The 22585-nt window shown below is 47.7% G+C and overlaps 2 protein-coding genes and 1 pseudogene across 3 annotated transcripts; 2 read left to right on the top strand and 1 right to left on the bottom strand.

Annotated features, from left to right (window-relative positions):
- The first annotated feature begins 302 nt into the window (after positions 1 to 302).
- LOC128122800 (immunity-related GTPase family M protein 1-like) lies at positions 303 to 6688 on the top strand. Its single transcript, XM_052758546.1, has 3 exons — positions 303 to 716; positions 2027 to 2253; positions 5148 to 6688. Exons 2-3 carry the CDS (start codon positions 2215 to 2217, stop codon positions 6354 to 6356), a joined length of 1248 nt encoding a protein of 415 aa, XP_052614506.1. The 5' UTR covers positions 303 to 716; positions 2027 to 2214; the 3' UTR covers positions 6357 to 6688.
- LOC128122801 (40S ribosomal protein S15a-like) lies at positions 737 to 2008 on the bottom strand (annotated as a pseudogene).
- A 5827-nt stretch (positions 6689 to 12515) lies between the features above and the next one.
- Positions 12516 to 22326, top strand: LOC128122905 (immunity-related GTPase family M protein 1-like). 2 transcript variants are annotated; one of them, XM_052758743.1, is made up of 3 exons: positions 12849 to 12954; positions 14556 to 14595; positions 18844 to 22326. In XM_052758743.1, exons 2-3 carry the CDS (start codon positions 14575 to 14577, stop codon positions 20068 to 20070), a joined length of 1248 nt encoding a protein of 415 aa, XP_052614703.1. In that variant the 5' UTR covers positions 12849 to 12954; positions 14556 to 14574; the 3' UTR covers positions 20071 to 22326. The 2 variants fall into 2 exon arrangements, with proteins under 2 accessions (XP_052614702.1, XP_052614703.1); XM_052758742.1 differs by lacking the exon at positions 14556 to 14595 and having other exon boundaries at positions 12516 to 12954.
- Positions 22327 to 22585: the final 259 nt, after the last annotated feature.

The raw sequence follows: 22585 nt of genomic DNA, 5'->3' as shown, positions 1-22585 counted from the left end.
ACTACCGAGCAGGGACAGCAGCTGTGAGGGGCAGTCTTATGAAGGGTCTGCAGCTCTCTAAGCACTAGGGCTCACAGGGTCTGAAGGGGTTAGGTGCCATCATCTGAGCAAGAAGGGGGCTCCAGGAAGGGAGGCAGCAGGGTCACACCAGAAGGCTCTGACTGCAATCGGATGTCACTGTTCCTGGGCAGACTTCCCACCCTCAAGCCTGGCCCTCTGGCAGAAACCTGCCCCCACTCTCTGAAGGAGAGTGGAACTTGTGCAGCTGAATCCTGAAAACGAACCATTTCCAGGAACAGAAACTGAAAGCTACTCTGGCTGCAGGCCCCTCCCTCTGGGGAGGCAGGCAGGGCTCCTGCCTACAAGTGAGGAGTGGAGCAGGGTCCAGAGTGGAGCAGAGTACGGCATGGAGCAGGGTCTGAGAGGAGCAGAGTACAGCGTGGACCAGAGTCCAGAGTGGAGCAGGGTCTGAGAGGAGCCGAGTACAGCCTGGAGCAGAGTACAAAGTGGAGCAGGGTCTGAGAGGAGCAGAGTACAGCGTGGAGCAGAGTACAAAGTGGAGCACGGTCTGAGAGGAAGCCCAGGAGCTCAGGCTTCCCTTCAGCTGCTGCCCTCCTCTATCGTTCATCCCAGGAGAACCCCAGCCCTCCACTGCTCGACTGTCTCCTCCTGAACATCCTGGGCCTGGATTCCAGTTTTACAAGGCTTCTGAGCAGGTAGGTGAGAGGCTCCTAACTGCAGCTTGGCCTATAAACTGCTCAGGGCAGGAGAGTCTGGAGTCTGGTGTTCCTCTCAGGGATTGTGTGCAGCAGGCACCTGCCCTGATCTTCTTCAGGACCACACAGTCCCTTGTGTTTTGGCTGAAAAGAGTCTTTCCACCCCACCAGCAGAGAGGCAATGTGCCCCTTTCTTACCTCATATCCCTGGATTGTGGGTCTTCTGATGAGGCCTAGTTTAGAGAAAGCAGATGGGGTTTCACTAATATTACCTTAACCACTCTATTGATGTTCCCTTTGGGATCAGAATCCAGCATCAGAACTTCCCACTGGCAATATTGGGATGTCCGGGATTATGTAAAGTGTATGTGTACTTCATGTGGAACACTCAGGGACTAGGGCTTCTGGCTTGGAGGCTAGCTTCTTAAGTGAACTTTTTGTCTAAGTCAGTTGAGTGTTTTTATCTGCATTGGAGAAGCTGGCTCTTCACCGGGGTGCTAGCGTTCATCTTTAATCTTTGAGAGAACACAACGAAACCCAGTTTGACAGAACACAATGATGTAGAGCAGACCAAAGTGCAGCCACGTAAACTGTGTATATGACCTTCTCCTGAGGTGTGAGAGTGTGAGGCTTGTTTGTGTGCACACATATGAGTGTGAGTGTGCACACATGTGAGTGTGAGTGTGCACACATGTGAGTGTGCTTGCTAGTGTCTTTCTTTTTCTTTTTTCTTTCTTCCCTCCCTCTCTCCTTCCCTCCCTCACTTTCTTCCTTCTTTAGAACAGTTCACAGAGGCTTTTTATTTATGTATTTTACACTTCTAGAAAAAGAATCCCAGTATTTTCCCTCCTGTGTGTTTTTGTCTTGCTTCTTTGTGGTCTGTGAAGGCTGAGGTTGTCAGCACAATGAAGCCAAGCTGACAGGATGGGAGCAGACAGTTCTGCCATTTTTTTCTAGGCCTTTGAGTTGTACATCAAATCTAGGGTTGATCACTTCACACTTGGTCAACCTGCCTGTAAGGTTCACAACAATTTTCCCAGCTCTGTGATTATCAGTGATTTAAAATTTACCAGTGTGTCCACGCTTCATCCTCACAGTAGGAACCGAATGATGACTTGGAGCATGGCCTGATGAGGACCTGGCATTTGCCTCTTCCCTCAGCACTATTGATGCTCTTGAGAATCTCTGCCGGGACATCCATGAGCATGACGTTGTCAGCATGGAAACATGGCACAAAGACCTCCGTATTTATTTCTAACAATATATCTCTCCATCTGTACTCAGGTGTTGTAATATCATTTTTCTAATAGGTTCTGAAGAAGATTAATGATCATAAGGCTTGTGAGAGCCCCGCGAAGTTCAGGCCCACGGACGTAGACCTTCATACTGCATAAAGTTGAAGGGAGAAGGAAGAACCAGAGGAACACCAGCCTAGAGATCTGAGTTGAGACTAAGGAGCCTTCACCCAGACAGTAGAGAGCTGTGTAGAGAACATCCCATGTATTCAGTCATCATGTGTGTACACAAGGTCTGGAAGGTGGGTAGCATGGCTTTCCCAGACAGTAGAGAGCTGTGTAGAGAACATCCCATGTATTCAGTCATCATGTGTGTACACACGGTCTGGAAGGTGGGTAGCATGGCTTTCCCAGACAGTAGAGAGCTGTGTAGAGAGCATCCCATGTATTCAGTCATCATGTGTGTACACACGGTCTGGAAGGTGGGTAGCATGGCTTACCCAGTGCTGGGTCAGAAAACTGAGACTTTAGAAACTTGTCTGCATTTCAAGGAGCAGAGTGAGTCTTCAAACACTGGTGTGGGCTCTTGGCTTATTCCTTCCATGTAGAGGTCATGCCCAGGCCCAAGGACTGTGTAAGGAGCAGCAGGAAGGGTTTGGGGAGCAGAAGTGGACCCACCCCAGGAGGGGAACAAAAGGAGGAAGCATCCCAGGAAAGGACTGAGAGGACACTCCAGGAGAGATCTGGATAGGGCCATCACAGGAAACTACCAACTCTCAGAAGTTGAACCCTGGAAGTGGTCCCGCAGATGGAATAGTAGGCCTTATGGGGCAGACACCCGACACTTCAGTGTGAGGACAGGACAAGAGTTCAGTTGCTTCATGGGATCCAGAGGTGGGATCCAGGGGTGGGTCTGGCTAGGAGCTCTTCATGGAACTGATACACACTGTGTGGATTAAAGAGATGGTCTTGAGTTTTGAAGTTTTTGTTTTTGTTTGCTTGCTTGCTCGCTTGTTTAATTTTGAGACAGAGTTTCTCTGTGTAGCCCTGGCTGTCCAGGAACTCGCTCTGTAGACCAGGCTGGCCTGGAACTCAAGATATCTGCCTGCCTCTGCTGGGATGAAGGGCATTTACCACTACATCTTACTGAGATTTGGAGTTGTTGTTTTTCTTGTTTTTTTTTTTTTTTTTTTTTTTTTTTTTGAAACAGGGTTTCTCTTTGTAGCTTTGGCAACTTTTCCTAGAACTCACATTGTAGCCCAGGCTTGCATCGAACTCACAGAGATCCGCCTGTCTCTGCCTGCAGAGTGCTGGGATTAAAGGCAGGTGCCACCACTGCCCAGGGGGATTTGAAAATTTTTAAAGAGGTTGATGGTGATACACACAGAAAGTGTTAGATTTTTCTTTCTTTTCTTTCTTTCTTTTATTTTCTTTGAGTCAGGGTCTCATGTAGTCCAGACTAGCTTCAAACTTACTGTGTAGTTGAGGATACCCTTAATTTTCTTATCCTCCTGCCTCCAACTCCCAAATGCTGGGAATCCGAGTATATGGCATCATGCCCAGTTTACTGTGGCCTTAGGGATTGACCCCAAGGCTGCATGAGTGCTAGGCAAGCACTCTATCAATTGAGTTCCACACCCCAGCCTCTTGGGTTTAATTTTTTTAAACATTGGTAGTGATGTACAAATAAGAACTTTGATTTCCAAGCAATCTCTCTCTCTTTTTTCTTTTTTCTTTTTTTTAAAAAGGAAATAAGAGGTAGTTTATTCTGGAGCCATTTTGAGTTACCATGGTCCAGGAATAGAGATGTAGGTTACCCCACATTCATGTTCTAACATGGAAGCTTCATGAAGTTTTTATAGTTTTACAGAATAAAAAAAAAGCCATAAATCAAGATAAATTTAAAACACATTGGTGGGTACGTCAGAGAGGCAGTCATAGCAAGATGGGCAAGTTTTCTACTGACCCAACTGCCATCTGATCATCTTAATAGATAGAGTTTTTCTTCTGTTAAGGACATAAGAGATAGTTTGTTCTGGAGCCATTTTGGTCCTGACCCTGGGACACAGATTTATGTTTCCCCCAAATCCATGTTCCAACAATCCCTGTTGATAGTGTCATTGTGAAGAAGGCCCATCACCTAGGAACAATGTGGGGAGTTGTGATCTTAAATACAACCCACTAGGTCACCAAAACCAATTCTCATTACAACCTTGGCTCACAAATGTTTCAATCTTACTGTAAGGATTTAGCCAAGCCCTGTTTGCAGAATAGTCTGAATCCTTGTATTAGTTCCAATGCCAACACACAGGGACACACAAATCTTACTGCTTATTAATAATTAGTAGGTTAGGAGAGGTGGTTCAGCAGTTAAGCACACTGGCTGTTCTTGTATAAGACTTGAGTTCTAATCCCAGCACCCACGTTGTGGCTCACAACTGTAACTCCCCTCTTAGGGGATCTGACACTCTCTTCCACTTTCTGAGGAAAGGAGGAACACACATGGTATGCAGACATACATCCAGGCAAAACATGCATACCTACAAATAAATCTAAAAATCAAATGAACAAAAAACCTCAGGCTCATTAGACTATTTGGGAAGTTGGTTTGAGCTGTCTGCTGAAGTTGATGGGTTACAGGTGCTTCTGTGCAGGTAGTTACTGGTGAATAGTATCCCAATTTTCATAGTGCAGACACACAGAAACGGAAATTTAATCTTTTCTTCTGGAGACAGGGTCTCTCTACGTAGTCCTGGTTGACCTGGAACTGGCTGTGTAGGCCAGACTTTCCTGGAACTCAGAGAGATCCACCTGCCTCTGCCTCCTGAGAGCTGGGATCAAAGGCATGGGCCACCACACCTGGCTGATTATTTGACTCTTAAGGAGAAGCACAGTGAAAGTCTGGGTGTGGAGAGCTGGCTTTTGCAGTGGTCAGACCTGCCCACCCATTTTCCCGCTGAAGGACCCAGCTGACGTTCTGCAGCTCGGGTTCAAACCTCCCCAGTGCGGCTGTGAAGTGTGCACTGTGAAGGGCCGTGTATCTGCAGAGCAGCCCCATCGCAGAGGAGGTGGCCCACTGTTCAAGTGAGGTGCCCTGGCTGTCCCTGGTGGCAGATCTGAACCCATGGCTGGGGAACGTGACTTCTGTGGATTCCTGTGTCATCCTGTGTCTGACTCTGTCTCGTTTCTTCTGCAGGCTTTTATACATTTAGTAAACATGGCAAAATCTCTCATCAGTGGATGGCTTATTCTCAAGAGTGATAGTGAGCCATCCTATTCCAGCCAGATCATTTTCTCTCAAGAAGTCAGTGAGAAAATTGATAAAGCTGTGAAAGAGGGGAACCTGTTGAATGTGATCCATGTGGTCAATGATATAATGCAGAGAATGTGTGGATACCAAGTAAGGATTGCTGTGACTGGGGACTCTGGCAATGGCATGTCATCCTTCATCAATGCCCTTAGGCTCATTGGACATGAGGAAGAGGATTCAGCTCCCACTGGGGTGGTGAGGACCACCCAGAAACCAGCCTGTTACTCCTCCTCCAGCTTATCCAATGTGGACCTGTGGGACCTGCCTGGCACAGGGGTCACAGCCCAGAGCATGGAGAACTACCTGGAGGAGATGGAGTTTGACAAATATGACCTTATCATCATCATCGCTTCTGAGCAGTTCAGTTCAAACCATGTGAAGCTGGCCAAAGCCATGCAGAGGATGAGAAAGAGGTTCTACGTCGTCTGGACAAAGCTGGACAGGGACCTCGGTACAAGTGCCCACTCAGAACCCCAGCTTATGCGGAGTATCCAGGAGAGTATTCAGGAGAACCTCCAGAAGGAGAGGGTGAAGGTGCCACCAATATTCCTGGTATCCAGCTTTGAGCCTTCATCACATGACTTCCCGAAGCTTAGAGACACACTGAAAAAAGACCTCTCAAACATCAGGTATGCAGATTCCTTAGAGATCCTCTCTGAAATCTGTGACAAGAGCATCGACAGGAAGGCGTTCTCTCTGAAAGAAGGTGTGCCCACAAATCACCTGGAGACACCCGTGAGCCGAATGTGTGACGCTGCTGACCTCGAGGAGAGTCTTGAGACCTACCAGAAGTCCTTTGGTGTGGATGATTGGTCACTTCAGCAGGTGGCTCAGAGGACAGGGACACTGGAGATGGGCTACAGGGCCATGAGGTTCCAGGACTTGCACAAGATGGACTGGAGACTGAGACTCATGATGTGTTTTCCCGTGACCATGTTCCTCAAGTGTCTAGCATTCTCATTGTGGTATGGCTTGTGGAACTCTGTCGTCCGTGGCTTCAGACACCGGAGACTTCAGATTGTCATTGAACTAGTTGCTCGGGACACCAAGATCTTCTTGAGGAGAGTCCTGAAGGACAGGACCCTCTCTCCTTAAGTCCACTGGGGAGGGTCTGGCTTACCATCAAGTCAAATTCAGGCTGCCTCAGGGTCTTCTTTTGGCTTAAGAACCTAGCTATCCACTAGAAATCAAAAACTACAGCCATACATTGTCATAAGGCTTAATATTGTTAGAGGAGTTAAGAAAATCGCACACCTTCCCACACTCAACTGTATTATCATCTTCCTTCAAAGAACAAGTATCCACCAAGATAATCAGCCTCGCTTTCCTGGTTCAGCACGTAGCTTTCATGCTTTCGGTTTTCATTGTCATGCATGTTTAAATCAAATGGTCTCCCTCCTGAGCCATTAAAGTTGCCTTCATTGCTAGTTTTCTTCTTATTTTCTCCTTCCCTAGATACCCCTGGTGGTGGCTCAACTGGCCAAGAATGGCACTTACAGATCTGGAGGGTGCAGAGGGAGGTGGAAACTGTCCCTTAAAATCTGGGTGTTGGGGCTGTGTGTGTACCCGTGTGACTGCATGTGTGTGTTTGAGTGCTTACGGCAGCACGTGGAGTCCATTTTCTCCTTCTCCCTTGTAGGTTCTAGGGACTGAAGTCAGCTCATCAGGTTGGTGGCAAGCACCTTTTCCTGCTGAGCCGTATCGATGGCCTGCTGAAGATGTCTTTGTGTCTAGTTAAACATGTGACCAGTTTTCAAGACCACCAAGGGTGTTGAGCCCCTGTGCCAGCATAGGGAAGAGTGGTTTCCTCAAGCCTAGACGTCAAAGTCTTCGTATATTTTCTGGAGCTACAACAAAGTACCTGAGTTTAAGCAATATAAAAGGAAATAAGGTTTATTAACTCATAGTCCTGGAGTCTGGGAGTTCCCAGTGGCTGACCCATCAAGTTGGCCTCTGGTGAGGTCATCACAATGGCAGGAGCTCCTGTGGGAGAGGCCATAGCACAAGAGATCCAGGGTCCGGGCTCCTTTTTTTCTGTCAAAGGCCCATTCTTAAGGGAAACAGCTGAATCCAGAACATGATTTATGTCTTCCTAGAGCAATGACACTATTACCTATGACCTGATTATCTCCCACTCGGCCACACCTCTGTGTGTGTGTGTGTGTGTGTGTGTGTGTGTGTGTGTGTGTGTGTGTGTGTGTGTATGAGAGAGAGAGAGAGAGAAACAGAAAGAGAGAGAGAGAGTTGTATGTGGGGTGAAGGCTGTAACAGGCCCCCAGGCCTTAGCAGAACCGATTCCATGATGGAAGTACCATTCAGGTCACAAAACTTAGCACACAGTACCATCTGCCAAAACAAACAGAGACCTCATCCATCAAAGTCCTAGTTCTGGGAAAGTCTCTAAATGACTTCTCCTCAATGTTTGGCTTCTGTAGTTCCACTTCTGGCTATTTTTTATTTTTTATTTTTTTCCCCAGAGACAGGATTTCTCTGTGTAACAGCTCTGGCTGTCCTGAAACTTGCTTTGTAGACCAGGCTAGCCTCGAACTCAGAGATCTGCCTGCCTCTGCCTCCCGAGTGCTGGTATTAAAGGCAAATGCCACCATGCCCTGCCTGGGTTTCTATTCTTATTACCCTAAGTATGTCAAGCAAGTATTTTGTGCTTAAAAATTTACCCTGAGAAGGGCTCCTGGCTACTCTGGAATGGATCCCAGCACTCAGTATACTCAGCATCTGGCTATTTGAGTACAGAAGACACAGAGGATGGATATAGGTTTCAGCTCTGCTTCCATGTGTCCTCATCTAGGCCATGCTAGATAGGTTCTTCAGTAAGAAGCATTCAGAAGTTACTTTGCTTCTTGCTGCTGCTCCTGTTTTGAGGCAGGGTCTTATGTATCATAGGATATATCAGAGGATGACCTTGAATCTCTGATCCTCCTGCCTCCACCTCTCAAATGTAGGATTATAAGTCTGTGCCATCATGGTCAGTTTTTTTGCAGTACCAAGAATGGAATCCTGGGCTTTGTGCGTGCCAGGGAGAGCACATTGCCAATTGGGCCAGACCCCCACCTTCCCAAGGCTCTTTACAGGACACATTGTTTATCTGCAAAGTAGGTGTCTTGGGGGTAATTACATTCTTTTTTGTTTGTTTGTCATTTGAGACAGGGTCTCACTCTGTAGCCCTTGCTGTCCTGGAAGTCACTATATAGACCAGGTGTATGGTGATATTTTATTTGTATTAAAATGTTATTTGTATGTTAATAAATAAAGTTGCCCCAGGGTCAGAGCTATTAGCAAGCCATAGGAAAGCAGGGCAGTGGTGGCGTACGCTTGTAATCCCAGCACTTGGTAGGCAGAGCTAGGTAAGTCTCTGTGTGTTCAGGGATATAGCCATTATTGGATACACATGCCTTTAATCTCAATACCAATCATGGAAAACCTGGAGGTCTATACAGACAGGCCGTGACAAGGCGGTCATGTGGGTTGGGTTTACAACCAATGAGAAGGCAGAACAGAAATTCTATATAAGGACTTTAACACAGAAAGTAGCTCTGGTTCGGAGAGGCAGGACCACCGCAGGAGGAAGGGTAAGGTTTTAGCTCTTAGCTCTGACCTCTTGGCTTCTTTGCATTGGTTCTGTGTTTCTTATTGAGTAAGAAGGTTGGTTACATCTACACAGGTGGGTCTTGAACTAAACAAGATCTACCTGCCTCTGCCTCCCAAGTGCTGGGATTAAAGGTGTATACCACCACATCCAGCCAGTAACTACATTCCTTTTTTTTTTAGTTTGGGCATCATCAGTTTATTATAAAAGGGAGGCATGGAAATGATTTACATGATGAATAGTTCAGACCGTCAGTGGAATGGGCAGCTTCATGTGACACATCTCTAAATAAGAAGTAATCCTTGTCGTCTAGAACTACTCCGTATTCTGGGAGAAGAACCTTGTCTCCGACTTTCACACTGACCGGCTGACTCCACCCTTGCCTTTGGCGCCCGATCCCACAGCCACTACTGTGGCTTGCGAGACTTTTCCTTGAGACTTTTCAGGAAGCATGATGCCACCTTTGGTCACGGTTTCGGCGGCACTCCTTTCAACCAACGCTCTGTCGAAGAGCGGGAGAAACTTTCTGAAAGCCTGTCCAGCCATGACTCGTGCTGCCGCAGCTCAGACTCTGCACCTGCGGCCGCCGCTGCAGGGAGACCAGTAGTTACACCCTTAACACCCCTACTTGAGGACAGGTGTGGTGCTCTTGGAGGAGGTTCCATTCTGTCCAGGTTGACAGGAGACACCTCTGCCCTGCAGCCCATGTCCATACCTGCATCCTGTCAACCAGACACTCTTCTCCTGTTGCTGATGGGTGCCTGGAGCTGACTCTGATGAAAGGAAACTCATTCAGAGAGCATGTGCATTCCCCTGCCACCAAGGTCCTGAGAGTCTCTGCTAGTGTTTAATTCTGGTACTGGTGCTTGGTATGGGTTAGATCTGCTCTTTTAGACAGTAACAAAAACTCCCTCTCTTGCCAGGTGGCGGTGGTGCATGCCTGTAATCCCAGCACTTGGGAGGCAGAGGCAGGTGGATCTGTGAGTTTGAGGCCAGCCTAGTCTACAGAGATAGTCTAGGAAAGAAAGGCTCCAAAGCTACAGAGAAACCCTGTCTCGAAAAACCAAAAAAGAAAAGAAAAAAGCCCCAAACAAAACAAAATCTCTCTCTCTCTCTCTCTCTCTCTCTCTCTCTCTCTCTCTCTCTCTCTCTCTCTCTCTCTCTGTGTGTGTGTGTGTGTGTGTGTGTGTGTGCAGGTACCCACAGAGGCCAGAAGAAGGTGCTGAACCCCTTAGAGCTGGAGATCAGACAGTTGTGAGCGGCTGCTGTGGGTGCTGGGAACTGAACACTAGTCTTCTGGAAGAGCAGCAAATGACATTAACCCTGCGCCATCCCTCCAGTTCTGTGGACGTTGTCTTCTGATTTTCTCAATTTTTCCTGAAGAGAGTGCCATTGAGTCACAGACTATTGTGGCTTGAGTCAGTGAGAGTACTGGGAAATCTGAGTCCAGTGTGTCCCAGGACAAGGCAGGGGAACCCTTAACCCACCCTGTGATCCCAGCCCTCACTGCATGTCCATGCTCACACAGAGGAGCAAGGATGGGTCCTCCAGATGTACCCTGAGGTTCAGGGACAGGCACAGCCCTACTTGCAGGTCTAGGCTGCCTGGCTGCCTGGCTGCCTGGGAAGAGAGCTGCAGCACTCCCTGGACTGAGCTGACTTCCCTGGGAGGATCTCTGGCCATCCCGCACTGTTGCCCAATATCAACGCATAAAGCACACTTTGTCCCTTTCTACCTCTGTCCCTCAGCTGTTTGGTCACACAGGGTTTCCTAACTCCGTGTTGACATCTGCAGCATCTCTGCGAAGCAGCAGACAATAAACGGCTGCGTCACTCTGTGTCCTTCTGTTTGCTTTCTGTGTGTCACCCCCCTGTCACTACTGTCCTGCCCTTTTTCTGGGCTGCAAATGCCCTACATAGATTTTTTAAAGGAGATGTATTTTATTTATGCACATATGTCTGTGGAAGCCACGTGTGTATGGGTGACTTCAGAGGCCATCTGGAGTTACAGGCAGTTGTCAGCTGCCTGACGTGGTTGCTGAGAACTGAGCTCATGTTCTCTGGAAGAGCAAATAAGTGTCCTCACTGCTGAGCCATTTCTCCAGGTACCTCAACCCCCAAGCAGAGAAGTGTGTGTGTGTGTGTGTGTGCGCGTGTGTGCGTGTATGTGTGTGTGTGTGTGTGTGTGTGTGTGTGTGTGTGTATACTAGGGTCTCTTGTATCCCAGGCTGGCTTCCAACTATGTAGTCATAGATGGCCTTGAACTCCTGATCCTTTTACCTCTACCTCTTTCTGTGTGCTGAGATGAGAGACATGCAGCCCCCTCTCCAGTGGATTTTGTTGTTGTTGTTGTTGTTGTTGTTGTTTTGAGATAAGGCCTTCTATGTAGCCCTGTCTATGTAGACCAGGCTGTCCTGGAACTCACAGAGACTTGCCTGCCTCAGCCTCCAGAGTGCTAGGACTAAAGGCATGCACTACCATGCCCGGTTCATACCCAGTATTATGTGGTGCTGGGGATGGAACCTGTGACCTGTGCATGCTAGCTAAATTCATTGCCACCTAAGGCAAATCAACTCCCTAATATTTAATACATATTAGTTGTATAAATTAATGAGATTTCCATGAAGTATCCCCAGGGGTATGTTCGTGCCCATCTCTGCTCCCAGATTAGAATGAAGACATGAGATCTGTGGAGAGGTTAATGGGCTCTTCAGGACCTCACAGACAGTAGTAATCATGGCAGAGCCTGGAGCCTATGCTTTTAATATTTCCTGGAGACTCAGTTGACCTCCTCTGGGTCCAAGACACGGACACAAGGTGAACTATTCATGTTGGTGTGAGGTAGGAGTTGCTGGCCTGCGGTAGCATGAGATCACAGGCCCTAAAGTTCTGGGCTGGGTGCTCCAGGGGCTGTGCTATTCTGGGAAGGAGAATCAGGCATCTGGGGAGTTGCTAACAGGGTCCTGGGACAGCCCGGCTGTCTCATGGAGGCCATCCCAGGCTGAGGCCTGGAGGGGAGGATGAGGTTGTGTGGCTGTGGGAAACACTTCTCCATCTGCTGGAACAGCAAGACAGGGGCTTGAAAGAGCTCAGAACAGCCCAGAGACTGAGAGGGAACTAGAAGCCAGGGACTGTGAGAAGGTAACCACACGACCCATGGTCCACAGGATAACCTCTGGATCTGGCATTTATCTGTTCACACTGCCTTGCCCTGAGATCTCCAAACTTGTTCTGGCTGTGGTGTAAACTACGGACGGAGGCGCAATAGTTCCATTCCTCTACTCCCAGGGTCATCAAGAACCCAGGGTACAGTTTCTGAAGAAAGACATTGCCTATTGTCATGTGATCAGAGCAAGTGTGACCCAGGTCCTGTGTCTCCTGAACTCTGGGACGGCAGTGGAGGCACGAGATTCTGGTTTAGGGTAGACTGACTTAGGGTGGGCTAGAGGGGCCTCCCTGGTGGAGGGAGTCCTGTATCTGAGCTGAGTGGGGTGAGAGGGCGCCAGTAAACTACCGAGCAGGGACAGCAGCTGTGAGGGGCAGTCTTATGAAGGGTCTGCAGCTCTCTAAGCACTAGGGCTCACAGAGTCTGAAGGGGTTAGGTGCCATCATCTGAGCAAGAGGGAGCACAAGGAAGGGAGGCAGCAGGGTCACACCAGAAGGCTCTGACTGCAATTGGATGTCACTGTTCCTGGGCAGACTTCCCACCCTCAAGCCTGGTCCTCTGACAGAACCCTGCCCCCACTCTCTGAAGGAGAGTGTGGAACTTGTGCAGCTGAATCCTGAAAACGAACCATTTCCAGGAACAGAAACTGAAAGCTACTCTGGCTGCAGGCCCCTCCCTCTGGGGAGGCAGGCAGGGCTCCTGCCTACAAGTGAGGAGTGGAGCAGGGTCCAGAGTGGAGAAGAGTCTGAGAGTAGCAGGGTCCAGAGTGGAGCAGGTTCTGAGAAAGCCCAGGAGCTCAGGCTTCCCTTCAGCTGCTCCCCTCCTTTATCGCTCTTCCCAGGAGGACCCCAGCCCTTCACACCTCGACGGTTTCCTCCTGAACATCCTGGGCCTGGATTCCAGTTTTACAAGGCTTCTGAGCAGGTAGGTGAGAGGCTCCTAAGTGCAGCTTGGCCTATAAACTGCTCAGAGCAGGAGAGTCTGGAGTCTGGTGTTCCTCTCAGGGATTGTGTGCAGCAGGCACCTGCCCTGATCTTCTTCAGGACCACACAGTCCCTTGTGTTTTGGCTGAAAAGAGTCTTCCACCAGCAGAGAGGCAATGTGCCCCTTTCTTACCTCATATCCCTGGATTGTGGGTCTTCTTAGGAGGCCTAGTTTAGAAAAGGCAGATGGGGTTTCACACACTCTCTCAGCCACTGGCCAGGGTCCAGCATCAGAACTTCCCACTGGCAATATTGGGATGTCCCAGGATTATGTAAACACATTGGTTCTCTTTTCAGAGCTCACAGAGACTGGAACTTGAAAGAGTGAGGTCCTAAGCAAACCTTCTATATATTATAATATATAAATTTAATAATTCCGTTCAGTTATTTTAAAAATTATTTATTCAGTGTGTGTCTTTGTATGTCTGTGTCTGTGTGCATGTGGATGTCAGGGGATAACCTGTGGGGCTGATTCTTTCTGCAACTGACTCGTGTTGTCAGACTTCCTGGCAAGTATGTTTACTTGCTAAGCCATCTCACTGGCCCCTTTAAAACACACAGCCGAAACATCGAAACAAGGCAAAAACCAGTTCAAGTATTTCATCTGCATTAGAGAAACTGGCACACCACAGTCACTAGCTCAGTCCTTCATGGAGCATTAGAGTGTGTATCCGTGTTGCACACTTTAAATACATCCCAGAGCATGCTCGCAGGGTCCAAGGCTGTTCCCGAGGACCCTGGGGTGGATCCCCTGGGGTGGACCTAATGGTGAAGAGTGTAGGAACAAAGGAGGGGTTGAGGGTGCGATAGGATCTATGTTCACAAAAGCCCCTGACAGCTCAGAACCGTGGCTAGTCTAGGCTGGTTCCCCCATCTCTGCAGCACCTTTGATGGAGGCTCAGGCTGGGTGAGGTGGCCCACACGTGTCAGCATAGCACTGGGGAAGTGCGGCAGAAGATTCAGGTCAAGGTTACACAGGGAGTTCTAGACTAGCACAGCGGATGTGAGACTGCGATTTGCATTTTAAAATGTACACTCTTTATTAGTCTATAATAATTGCGTAAAATAATGGGTTGTGGGCCAGTGAGCTTGCTTAGTGGGTAGAAGTGATTGCTCCCAAGCCTGATGACCTGAGATTGATCCCAAGGACCCACATGGGAGAAGGAGAGAACTGACTCCCACAGGCTGTCCTCTGACTTCTACGTGCGCATTTGCCATGCTCAACACACCTTCCACACATATAAATAAATAAATGCAAAAACGGAGACATTTCTTAAAGTATCAGGTTTCATGATGGCATTTTCACATATGGATAAGGTCAGTCTTCATTAGGGTCCTGGGCTCTGACAACACAGCTGACAGGAAGCATCTTAAGGGAGGAAGGCTTATGTGGCTCCTGTTAAGAGGATGCAGCCCAGCAGGGTGGGGAAGGTGTGGCCACAGGGGCGCGAGTCAGCTGATCTCAGGATTCCACAGTCTGGACATAGAGAGAGGTGCATGCTGGGGCTCAGCTTCATTTCACCCCTTTGTCTTTTTACCCAGTTCCGGACCCCAATCCGTGATGGCAATGTCTCCATCCAAGGTGAGTCTGGCTCCCTCAGGTAACCCTCTGTGGAAACTGTCTCAGGGATCTACATAAAGGTGGGCCTCACTAATGCCTCAGGTGTTTTCAATCCAATCAGGCAGGCAACTGAAATTGACCCTCACAGGGGCTTCGAGCATCTTGCACCCCCTATTACCCATAGTTTTTATTTTGTTTTACTTAAGTCACAACATATTGGTGGGTCATCAGGAACTTTTTAGTAAAGTTGTGCAGTTGGAATAAGTATAATAAAACACAAGTCTCTGGATATTATTGCACATGTCTTTAGTTCCAGTCTCAGGAGGCAGAGGTAGATGGATCCCTGTGAGTTCGAGGCCAGCCTGGTCTACATAATGTGTTCCAGTAGAATCACATGTAGCCTATGTGAACCACACGGCACAACCCCTCATTCAGTTGTGTGTGTGTGTGTGTGTGTGTGTGTGTGTGTGTGTGTGTGTGTACCTGTGCATTCATGCATGCATGCATGTGTGTGAGAGCATGCCCTGGCTTCTATGAAGTGCACCTCTTCCTGTGAGTATGTTAGGAGATCCCTGAGTCATGGCTCACAGGGTCTGATTCTCCTCTCAGGCCTGGCTGTCTCTCTCCAGTGAATTTGCTTGTCGGGCTCCCTTCAGAGGCCAGGAGGGCCTGTTCCTCATCCTCCACATGGATCTCTGACCCATGTGCCCAGGGGTGAACCAGAGACATCAGAGGTATAAATTGAACAGGGCCCTCAAATAGGGAAGTGTGGGCACTTGAACTCCAGACTGACCTCTTGAGGGTTCCCTCTTGGCAAAGCCTGGTCACTGTCTGAGCCACGGTTCCTGTAGCTGTCCACATGAACAGCTCTACAGGACTCCTCCTGGTATTTTGTCACAGGAGTGAAAAAGGCAGCTACTCCAGTTATCTGCAGAAAACTAGGGATTTAGGAATTTGCCCACAATTCACCAAGCCAGCAGCTTTGGGGACTCAGGATGGGGTGTCAGCCTACTCTTTCCATGTGGAGACTAAAGCCAGTCCCTCAGGCTGATGAACAGAGGTTTGTGGGGAGCAGTGGTGTGCTGCAGGCAGGAGAGCCCATCCCAGAAGATGAGCAAGAGAGACAGAGGATGCTCCCACTGGGAGTATGGAGAAGAAACCAGTACCAAAAACTTAAGGGTGCCTGAGAAGCACCTTCCACAGACAAGAGCCCTGGATTTCGAGGGAAAACACCTGGGCACACTCTGGTTATTTCATGGGACTCAGGAGTAATTCTGGAAGAGAGATTTTTTTCTTCTTTCTTTTTTTTCTCTTCTCTTCTCCTCTCTTTCTTCCTTCCTTCCTTCCTTCTTTCCTTCCTTCCTTCCTTCCTTTCTCCCTTCCTTCCTTCCTTCTTTCCTTCCTTCCTTCCTTCCTCCTTCCTTCCTTCCTTTCTTTCTTTCTTCTTTCTTTCAACAGGGTTTCTCTGTGTAGTCCTGGCTATACTGGAACTCACTCTGTAGCCCATGCTGGCCTAGAACTCACAGAGATTTGCCTGCCTCTGCCTCCCTTGCTCAGTGCTGGGATTAAAGGCATGCTCTCCCACCACCTAGCTGGCAGGGAGCTTCTTAAAGGACAGAAAAGCTATGTGAGACTCACAGGAAATTTCCCAAATATATAGTGCTGAGTTTCAAATGCTTTTAGTCTTTTACACACACAAAACAGGAAAATAAAATTTCAAGAGGAAGAGTCCCATCAATCACTCCAAATTGTGGAAGAGCACATGCCTGTCCCATGTAGGGCCTTTATCTAAGAACAGTGGTTAAGGTATATGCTGCTGTCTTGCATCTCAAGATTTGGTGTGGTCCTGTGAAATGGTTGGAGTCCTGTCCTCAAACTGATATGTCCCAGTGTCCACTCCAGAAGGCCAACACTCTAGTGCTTACCTGTGCCGGGTATGGGTTTATGCATCCTACATCTTCCATCTTTTAAAAATTAATTTCCTTTTTTTGGGGGGAGGGGAAGTGTCTCACTATGTAGCCCTCATTGTTTGGCCTAGAACTCACAGACACTCTCCTGCCTCTGCCTCCCAGTGCTGGGATTAAAGACATGCACCACCATGCCCAGCTTGGTATCATTTTTAATCATGTGCATATGTGTGTCTGTGTGGAGCATAGGCACATTTGTACAGTGCCTCAGGAACCCAGAAGAGGGCGTCAGATCCTCTGGAATTGGAGTTCCAGGAGGATGTGGATCACCTGATATAGATGCTGGGAATGGAGCCTACATCCTATGGAAAGGCAATAAGTGCTCTTAACCCCTGAGCCATCTCTCCAACCCCCAAACCTCCATCCTTGATGTTGGAAATTATGTTTCCCAACCTGCCCCACAAAATACTTCAGTGCCGTGGCACGGATTTAGTCAAGAACAGAAACATGATTGAATGGCCCACCCTAAGAAGGTCATCTGTATCTCTGTATCAGTGTCCCCATGGCTCAAAGAATAGCTTAGAAGAGGACATGGGAAGTATGTAAAAACTGTAGAGAGCCGGGCGGTGGTGGCGCACGCCTTTAATCCCAGCACTCGGGAGGCAGAGGCAGGTGGATCTTTGTGAGTTCGAGGCCAGCCTGGTCTACAGAGCGAGATCCAGGAAAAGGCGCAAAGCTACACAGAGAAACCCTGTCTCGAAAAACCAAAAAAAAAAAAAAAAAAAACTGTAGAGAGCATGCTCGTGTGTGTGTCAGTGGTTTGTGTGTGTGTGTGTGTGTGTGTGTGTGTGTGTGTGTGTGTGTAAAATGTTAACTTCTGAACTAGCTTAGCGGTGGCACTTTTGAACCCACTGCAGCTGTGGTTACTTGTACAAGATCACCACAGGACGGGGCCTGTTGACATCCTGTTATGGAAAGGGGAGGGTATGGTGAGTCCCCACCCCTCCCTGAGGATTTACACACAGTAAATAGTTGATGAAGGAAGGAGGGACATTTTCTTCAGTCCCTAGCCACTGAGAAAATGCACATGCTGCTGTAAGACAATTCTCACTCCTGCTTTTGTAAACACTCAAATGAGACTCACTGGGCCAAAAAGAAGAAAAAAAAAAACCCCACAAAACCCAAAAAACAACCATGAATGTAGAAGGGGGACAGGCTGGGAAGAGGACAGACATCACTGGGAACAGGGGGAGGGCTAGAAAAATGAACGGGTGGGCATGAATACAATAAAAAACACATGATGTTCATGTGTGCAAATGTCATACTAAAACCCAGTATTATATCATTAATGTATACGAAAATTGCTGAGTGTGGTAGTGCATGCTTTAATCACAGCATTGAGGAGGTAGAGGCAGGCAGATCTGAGTGCAAGGCTAGCCTGGTCTACAGAGCAAGTTCCAGATCAGCCAGGGCTACACTGTCTCAAAACAAAAACAGCCAAAATTATATGTGCTAATCAAAACATTAAAAAGAAACCTGTTCACAGAAGAATTTCAGTCTGTATGTTAATAAGAATAGCTACAGTGATAATAGACAGCCCACATGCTGTCTTAAAATTGATGGAATTTTTATTCTTTTTTAAAGATTTAGATTTATGTGTATGTGTGCCTGAGTGTCTGTATATGCACATGTACAGGCAGGAATTCTTGGAGTCCAGAAGAGGGTTTTGGAATCCCTGGAACTGTAGTCAGAGGTGCTTAGAGCCACCCAGTGGGGTGGGAACCAAGCCCAGGTCCTCTGCAAGAGCAGCCAGTGCGCTTAACCACTGAGTGGTCTCTCCAGACCCAGATGAGATTATTTGGAAACCGGGAGGCTTTGCTGTTGAACCTGACATATAGCAGTGTGTTTATTCTGCCTCAACTACTGAAGCCACAGGGGAGAGGAAAGCACTTTTCAGAGTGCAACAGGGATGACCAGCCTCTGAAGCACAAGGCTGAGTCAAGTGAAGACTTGTGGGTCCTCCAGACAGGGAGCTGCCACAGGCTGTTCCCTGCTCTGCATGCTCTTCCTCGGTGGTCCTGGCAACCAGGAAGGGGTGAGTATGGACATTTGTACCCAGTAAGAGAACTGCCTGACATTGCAGTGCTTAGCTTTGGGGTTCAGTGTTGCAGTAACAGCTACAGAACTATCCTTGCACTCCAAGAATGTGCTCATGCACAGGAGGGCTCAGCTAGTTCTGTCTGTAATCAGCAGGTCTTGATGTCGACTGGCTGTGGATCTGAAATCCTGGACAAGGAACAGTGTTTTCCTGTGGGTGCCTGTGTTCACAGCCCTCCTAACTCCCTTCCTAATGTATCTACAGGTTGCTCCATTGCTCACCAACATGGAAGAGACAGTTGGGTCTGTCGAAAATAAAGAATTTACATGCTTCTCCGATGCTATACCCATTCACAAAAACAGCAGTATTTTATCTGTAGAAGTGGTCAAGAATATTGAGGCTGCTGTGAAAGATGGAAAGTTGGGAGAAGTGGTCTCCATAGTCAAAGATATCAATCAGGAAGTATCAAGAAGCACAGTGAAAATTGCCGTGACTGGGGACTCTGGCAATGGCATGTCATCCTTCATCAATGCCCTTAGGCTCACTGGACATGAGGAAGAGGATTCAGCTCCCACTGGGGTGGTGAGGACAACCCAGAAGCCAACCTGTTACTTCTCCTCCAGCTTTCCCAATGTGGACCTGTGGGACCTGCCTGGCACAGGGGTCACAGCCCAGAGCATGGAGAACTACCTGGAGGAGATGGAGTTTGACAAATATGACCTTATCATCATCATCGCTTCTGAGCAGTTCAGTTCAAACCATGTGAGGCTGGCCAAAGCCATGCAGAGGTTGAGAAAGAGGTTCTATGTCGTCTGGACAAAGCTGGACAGGGACCTCGGTACAAGTGCCCACTCAGAACCCCAGCTACTGCGGAGTATCCAGGAGAGTATTCAGGAGAACCTCCAGAAGGAGGGGGTTAAGGTGCCACCCATATTTCTCGTATCCAGCATTGATCCTTCATCACATGACTTCCTGAAGCTCAGAGACACACTGAAAAAAGACATCTCCAGCATCAGACATGATGGTCTCTTAGGAACCCTTTTCCAAATCTGCGAGAAGACTATTAATGAGAAAGTAGAATCCATTAGTAGGAGCATAGATGAGGATAATCTAAAAGGTTTTGGAATCTCAAATCCAGATAATCTGGGAGAATGTCAGAAGGTCTTCCAAGAAATGTTTGGTGTGGATGAGAGATCTCTCCACCAGGTGGCTCTGAATATGAGCCAGCCTGATGCTTGTCCCAGGGATGCCAAGCCATCCCAGGTTACACAGAGAGACCAACAAGATGGCTGGACAGTGTCTGAGCTGTGTCGTTCCGGAATTCAATATGTGTTTACAAGTGTTTACTCCATTACTTGCTGTTTTGACTCTCGCCGTCTTAGATGCTTTCAACTGAAACAAGCGCTTGATGAAGATGCTAAGCAAACCAAGAAAATTCTGTGGAAAATCCTGAGAGTCCATTATCCTTCCTCAGAAGGGCTAGACAACTGAGGTCCTCTCCCCAGCTCTGTCTACCCGAAGTTGAGCTTACCTGAGCTATGGATTCCAAGTTCCTTGAGGTTAATGGTCCACCTTCCTTGATGTGTGTACCCCTCAGGAAACTCCATAATGGATTTTGCTTTGTACCTTTTGTTTAATTTTATTAGCTGAACTATCTGGGATCCCAATATAGAAGAAATTTCCTTATTTTGACTGTACAGAATCTCACGTTTGACACACAGTTATCTTTGCACCTCTGATAGATATTGTTTCTCTAAGAGGCCTCCTGGTTTTCCCATCTCTCTTTCCCCTCTCTTCTTCTTCCCTGTCTTGGGTGGCAGTGCATCCCTGGGGGAATGAAGAAGAGCTTGCTTTTGTCCAAGGTCTGAAAGCATGGCTGGTAGAGGCCTGGTCTCTGACCTCTCCTCTGATGTGTAAAGAGAAGGGAATGAACTCTGCACCACTGGAAATGGGATTCACCAAGTGCTGAAAGGAAGAATTCTAAGTACCCAACACTGCCCCCAATGGCGTCATGTCTAGTCATGGCCCCTCCCACTCTGTGCATTCCCAGTCCCCTATTGGATCTGAACTTCTTCAGCCACCCCTAACTCTACAGGCCAGACACGCGGACCCTCCTCTCTTCCACATGGAGCTTTCCCATTTCCCTCAGTTTGTGTGTGTGTGTGTGTGTGTGTGTGTGTGTGTGCTTATCTAAGACAGAGGCTGTCCGGCATTCTGTCACCTCTCTTTCCGTCAGGCCATCCTTTAACTGTCTCAGCCCTGTGCCCTCCACTTCTTTCAGGACACTAATTACTCCCCCACTTCCCACCATTACGGTGTCACATCCCAGCACACCTGCTTTCATGTCAGTTGTTCCAGGAAGGGTATGTTGGCCTCGTAGTTTGACAGTCCAGCCATCGTTGCTGAAAGTCATCACAGCAGGAGCACAGGGCAGCTGGCCACATTGTGTCCACAGTCAGGAAGCAGAGAGAGAAAGATGGATACCGTTCCTTGGCACACTCTTCCTTTCTTTCAGCCCAAGACCCCAGCCCATAGAACGATTCCATCCACGTTCAGAGTGGATCTTCCAACCGCACTGAACCAAGTTGAGAAACTCCCTCATAAATGTGCCCAAAGGCCTGTTTGCATTCTAGATCGTGCCAAATTGACATTCAATATTAACAGGAAAGGTACTGTGATAGCAGAGGGGTGTATTGGAGTTTTATTGATTAATAGTGTGAAGAAGATTGGGTGTGGCTCAGTAGTCCAGTGCTTGCCTAGCACACAGGAGGCTATGGTTTTGAGACCCAGAAAGAAAGAAACAAAACCTGTTTTGAGACAGGAAGACAGTGCCAATTGTATTTGTTGAGAAAAATGCATCAACTGTATCATCTTGCTGGCACAACTTTGTGAAAGAGCATCATGTAAATGTAAAAGGTAGGTCTACTTTATATGCTGGGTAAGGATGGGATGGACTAAGACCTGTCAGTGGTGGTGGGATTGGGGTTGAGGGGATAAAGCTCTGGCTAGCCTCACTTTCCACCTGCTCAAATCTGTTCGTGTAAATCGATAGACTCCCAGGAAAGGTCTGCAAAGAAGTCAGAGAAGTTTTGTTTGTCATCCTCATGATGCTCAGAAATAATTTCTGATGCCGAGTTTATAGCGTGGATTTCGCTGCAGTGTGCTCAGTGTTAAAGTGAGGGGGCTTGCTCTTTGAAAGTTGTGGGTGTTACTGCTGAGGTTGTGTGTGTTTGTCATGGGGAATCTAACCTGGCCCCAGTACTGAGGAAACTGACATGCTGACTGTGATTTCACTCTTAGCCCGCTGCAAAAGCAGGATGTAAATTCTCTCTATGTCTTAGAACATATGTGTAGATTTTCTTTTTGCTAGTTGTATATACAGACCTATTTATGTACAGATACAGAAATATATGTACACATTATAAATTCATCACACACATGTATGATGTATGGCATGTAACATACATGGTGTTAATCCTTATCATAAATAACTAATAAGAGTATACAATATAAATATGTGTTGGTTTTTGTTCTTTTTTATTTTTGATAACTTCCCATGAGTCCTGTATCTATATCACTCCCACTCCTTCCTTCCTCCACATACTCCTCCTGAGCTCCCAAATGTATCTTTTGGAGGGTGACTGAGACAGAGTTTCTCTGTTTAACAGCCCTGGCTGTCCTGGAACTCACTTTGTAGACCAGGCTGGCCTCCTACTCACAGAGATCCACCTGCCTCTGCCTCCTGAGTGCTGGGATTAAAGGTGTGAGCCACCACTGCCTGCCCACTCCCCAAATGTTTTTAATAATACATTTATTTTTGGTGTTCTTCACTAAAAAAATAATTTATTTTATTTTATGTGCATTGGCATTTGCCTGCATGTACGTCTGTGTGAAGGTGTCAGATTTTGGAGTTAGAGACAGTTGTTAGCTGCCATGTGGATGTTTGGAACTGAACCTGAGTTCGGCGCTCTTAACCATTGAGCCATCTCTCCAGCCCCTTTTTTTG

The sequence above is a fragment of the Peromyscus californicus genome, unplaced genomic scaffold, assembly GCF_007827085.1.
Source record: "Peromyscus californicus insignis strain IS unplaced genomic scaffold, ASM782708v3 Scaffold_3__1_contigs__length_106647218, whole genome shotgun sequence".
NCBI lineage: Eukaryota > Metazoa > Chordata > Mammalia > Rodentia > Cricetidae > Peromyscus > Peromyscus californicus.
The sequence above is the reverse complement of the archived record's forward strand: the minus strand, read 5'-3'. Positions and strand labels throughout refer to the sequence as shown.

Coding starts and splice junctions, on each gene's coding strand:
- LOC128122905 (XM_052758742.1), top strand. CDS start 12,544: ATGTCACTGTTCCTGGGCAGACTTCCCACCCTCAAGCCTGGTCCTCTG. Junction 12,955..18,843: donor TTTACAAGGCTTCTGAGCAG/GTAGGTGAGAGG, acceptor ATGTATCTACAG/GTTGCTCCATTGCTCACCAA.
- LOC128122800 (XM_052758546.1), top strand. CDS start 2,215: ATGTATTCAGTCATCATGTGTGTACACAAGGTCTGGAAG. Junction 2,254..5,147: donor GTGTACACAAGGTCTGGAAG/GTGGGTAGCATG, acceptor TTTCTTCTGCAG/GCTTTTATACATTTAGTAAA.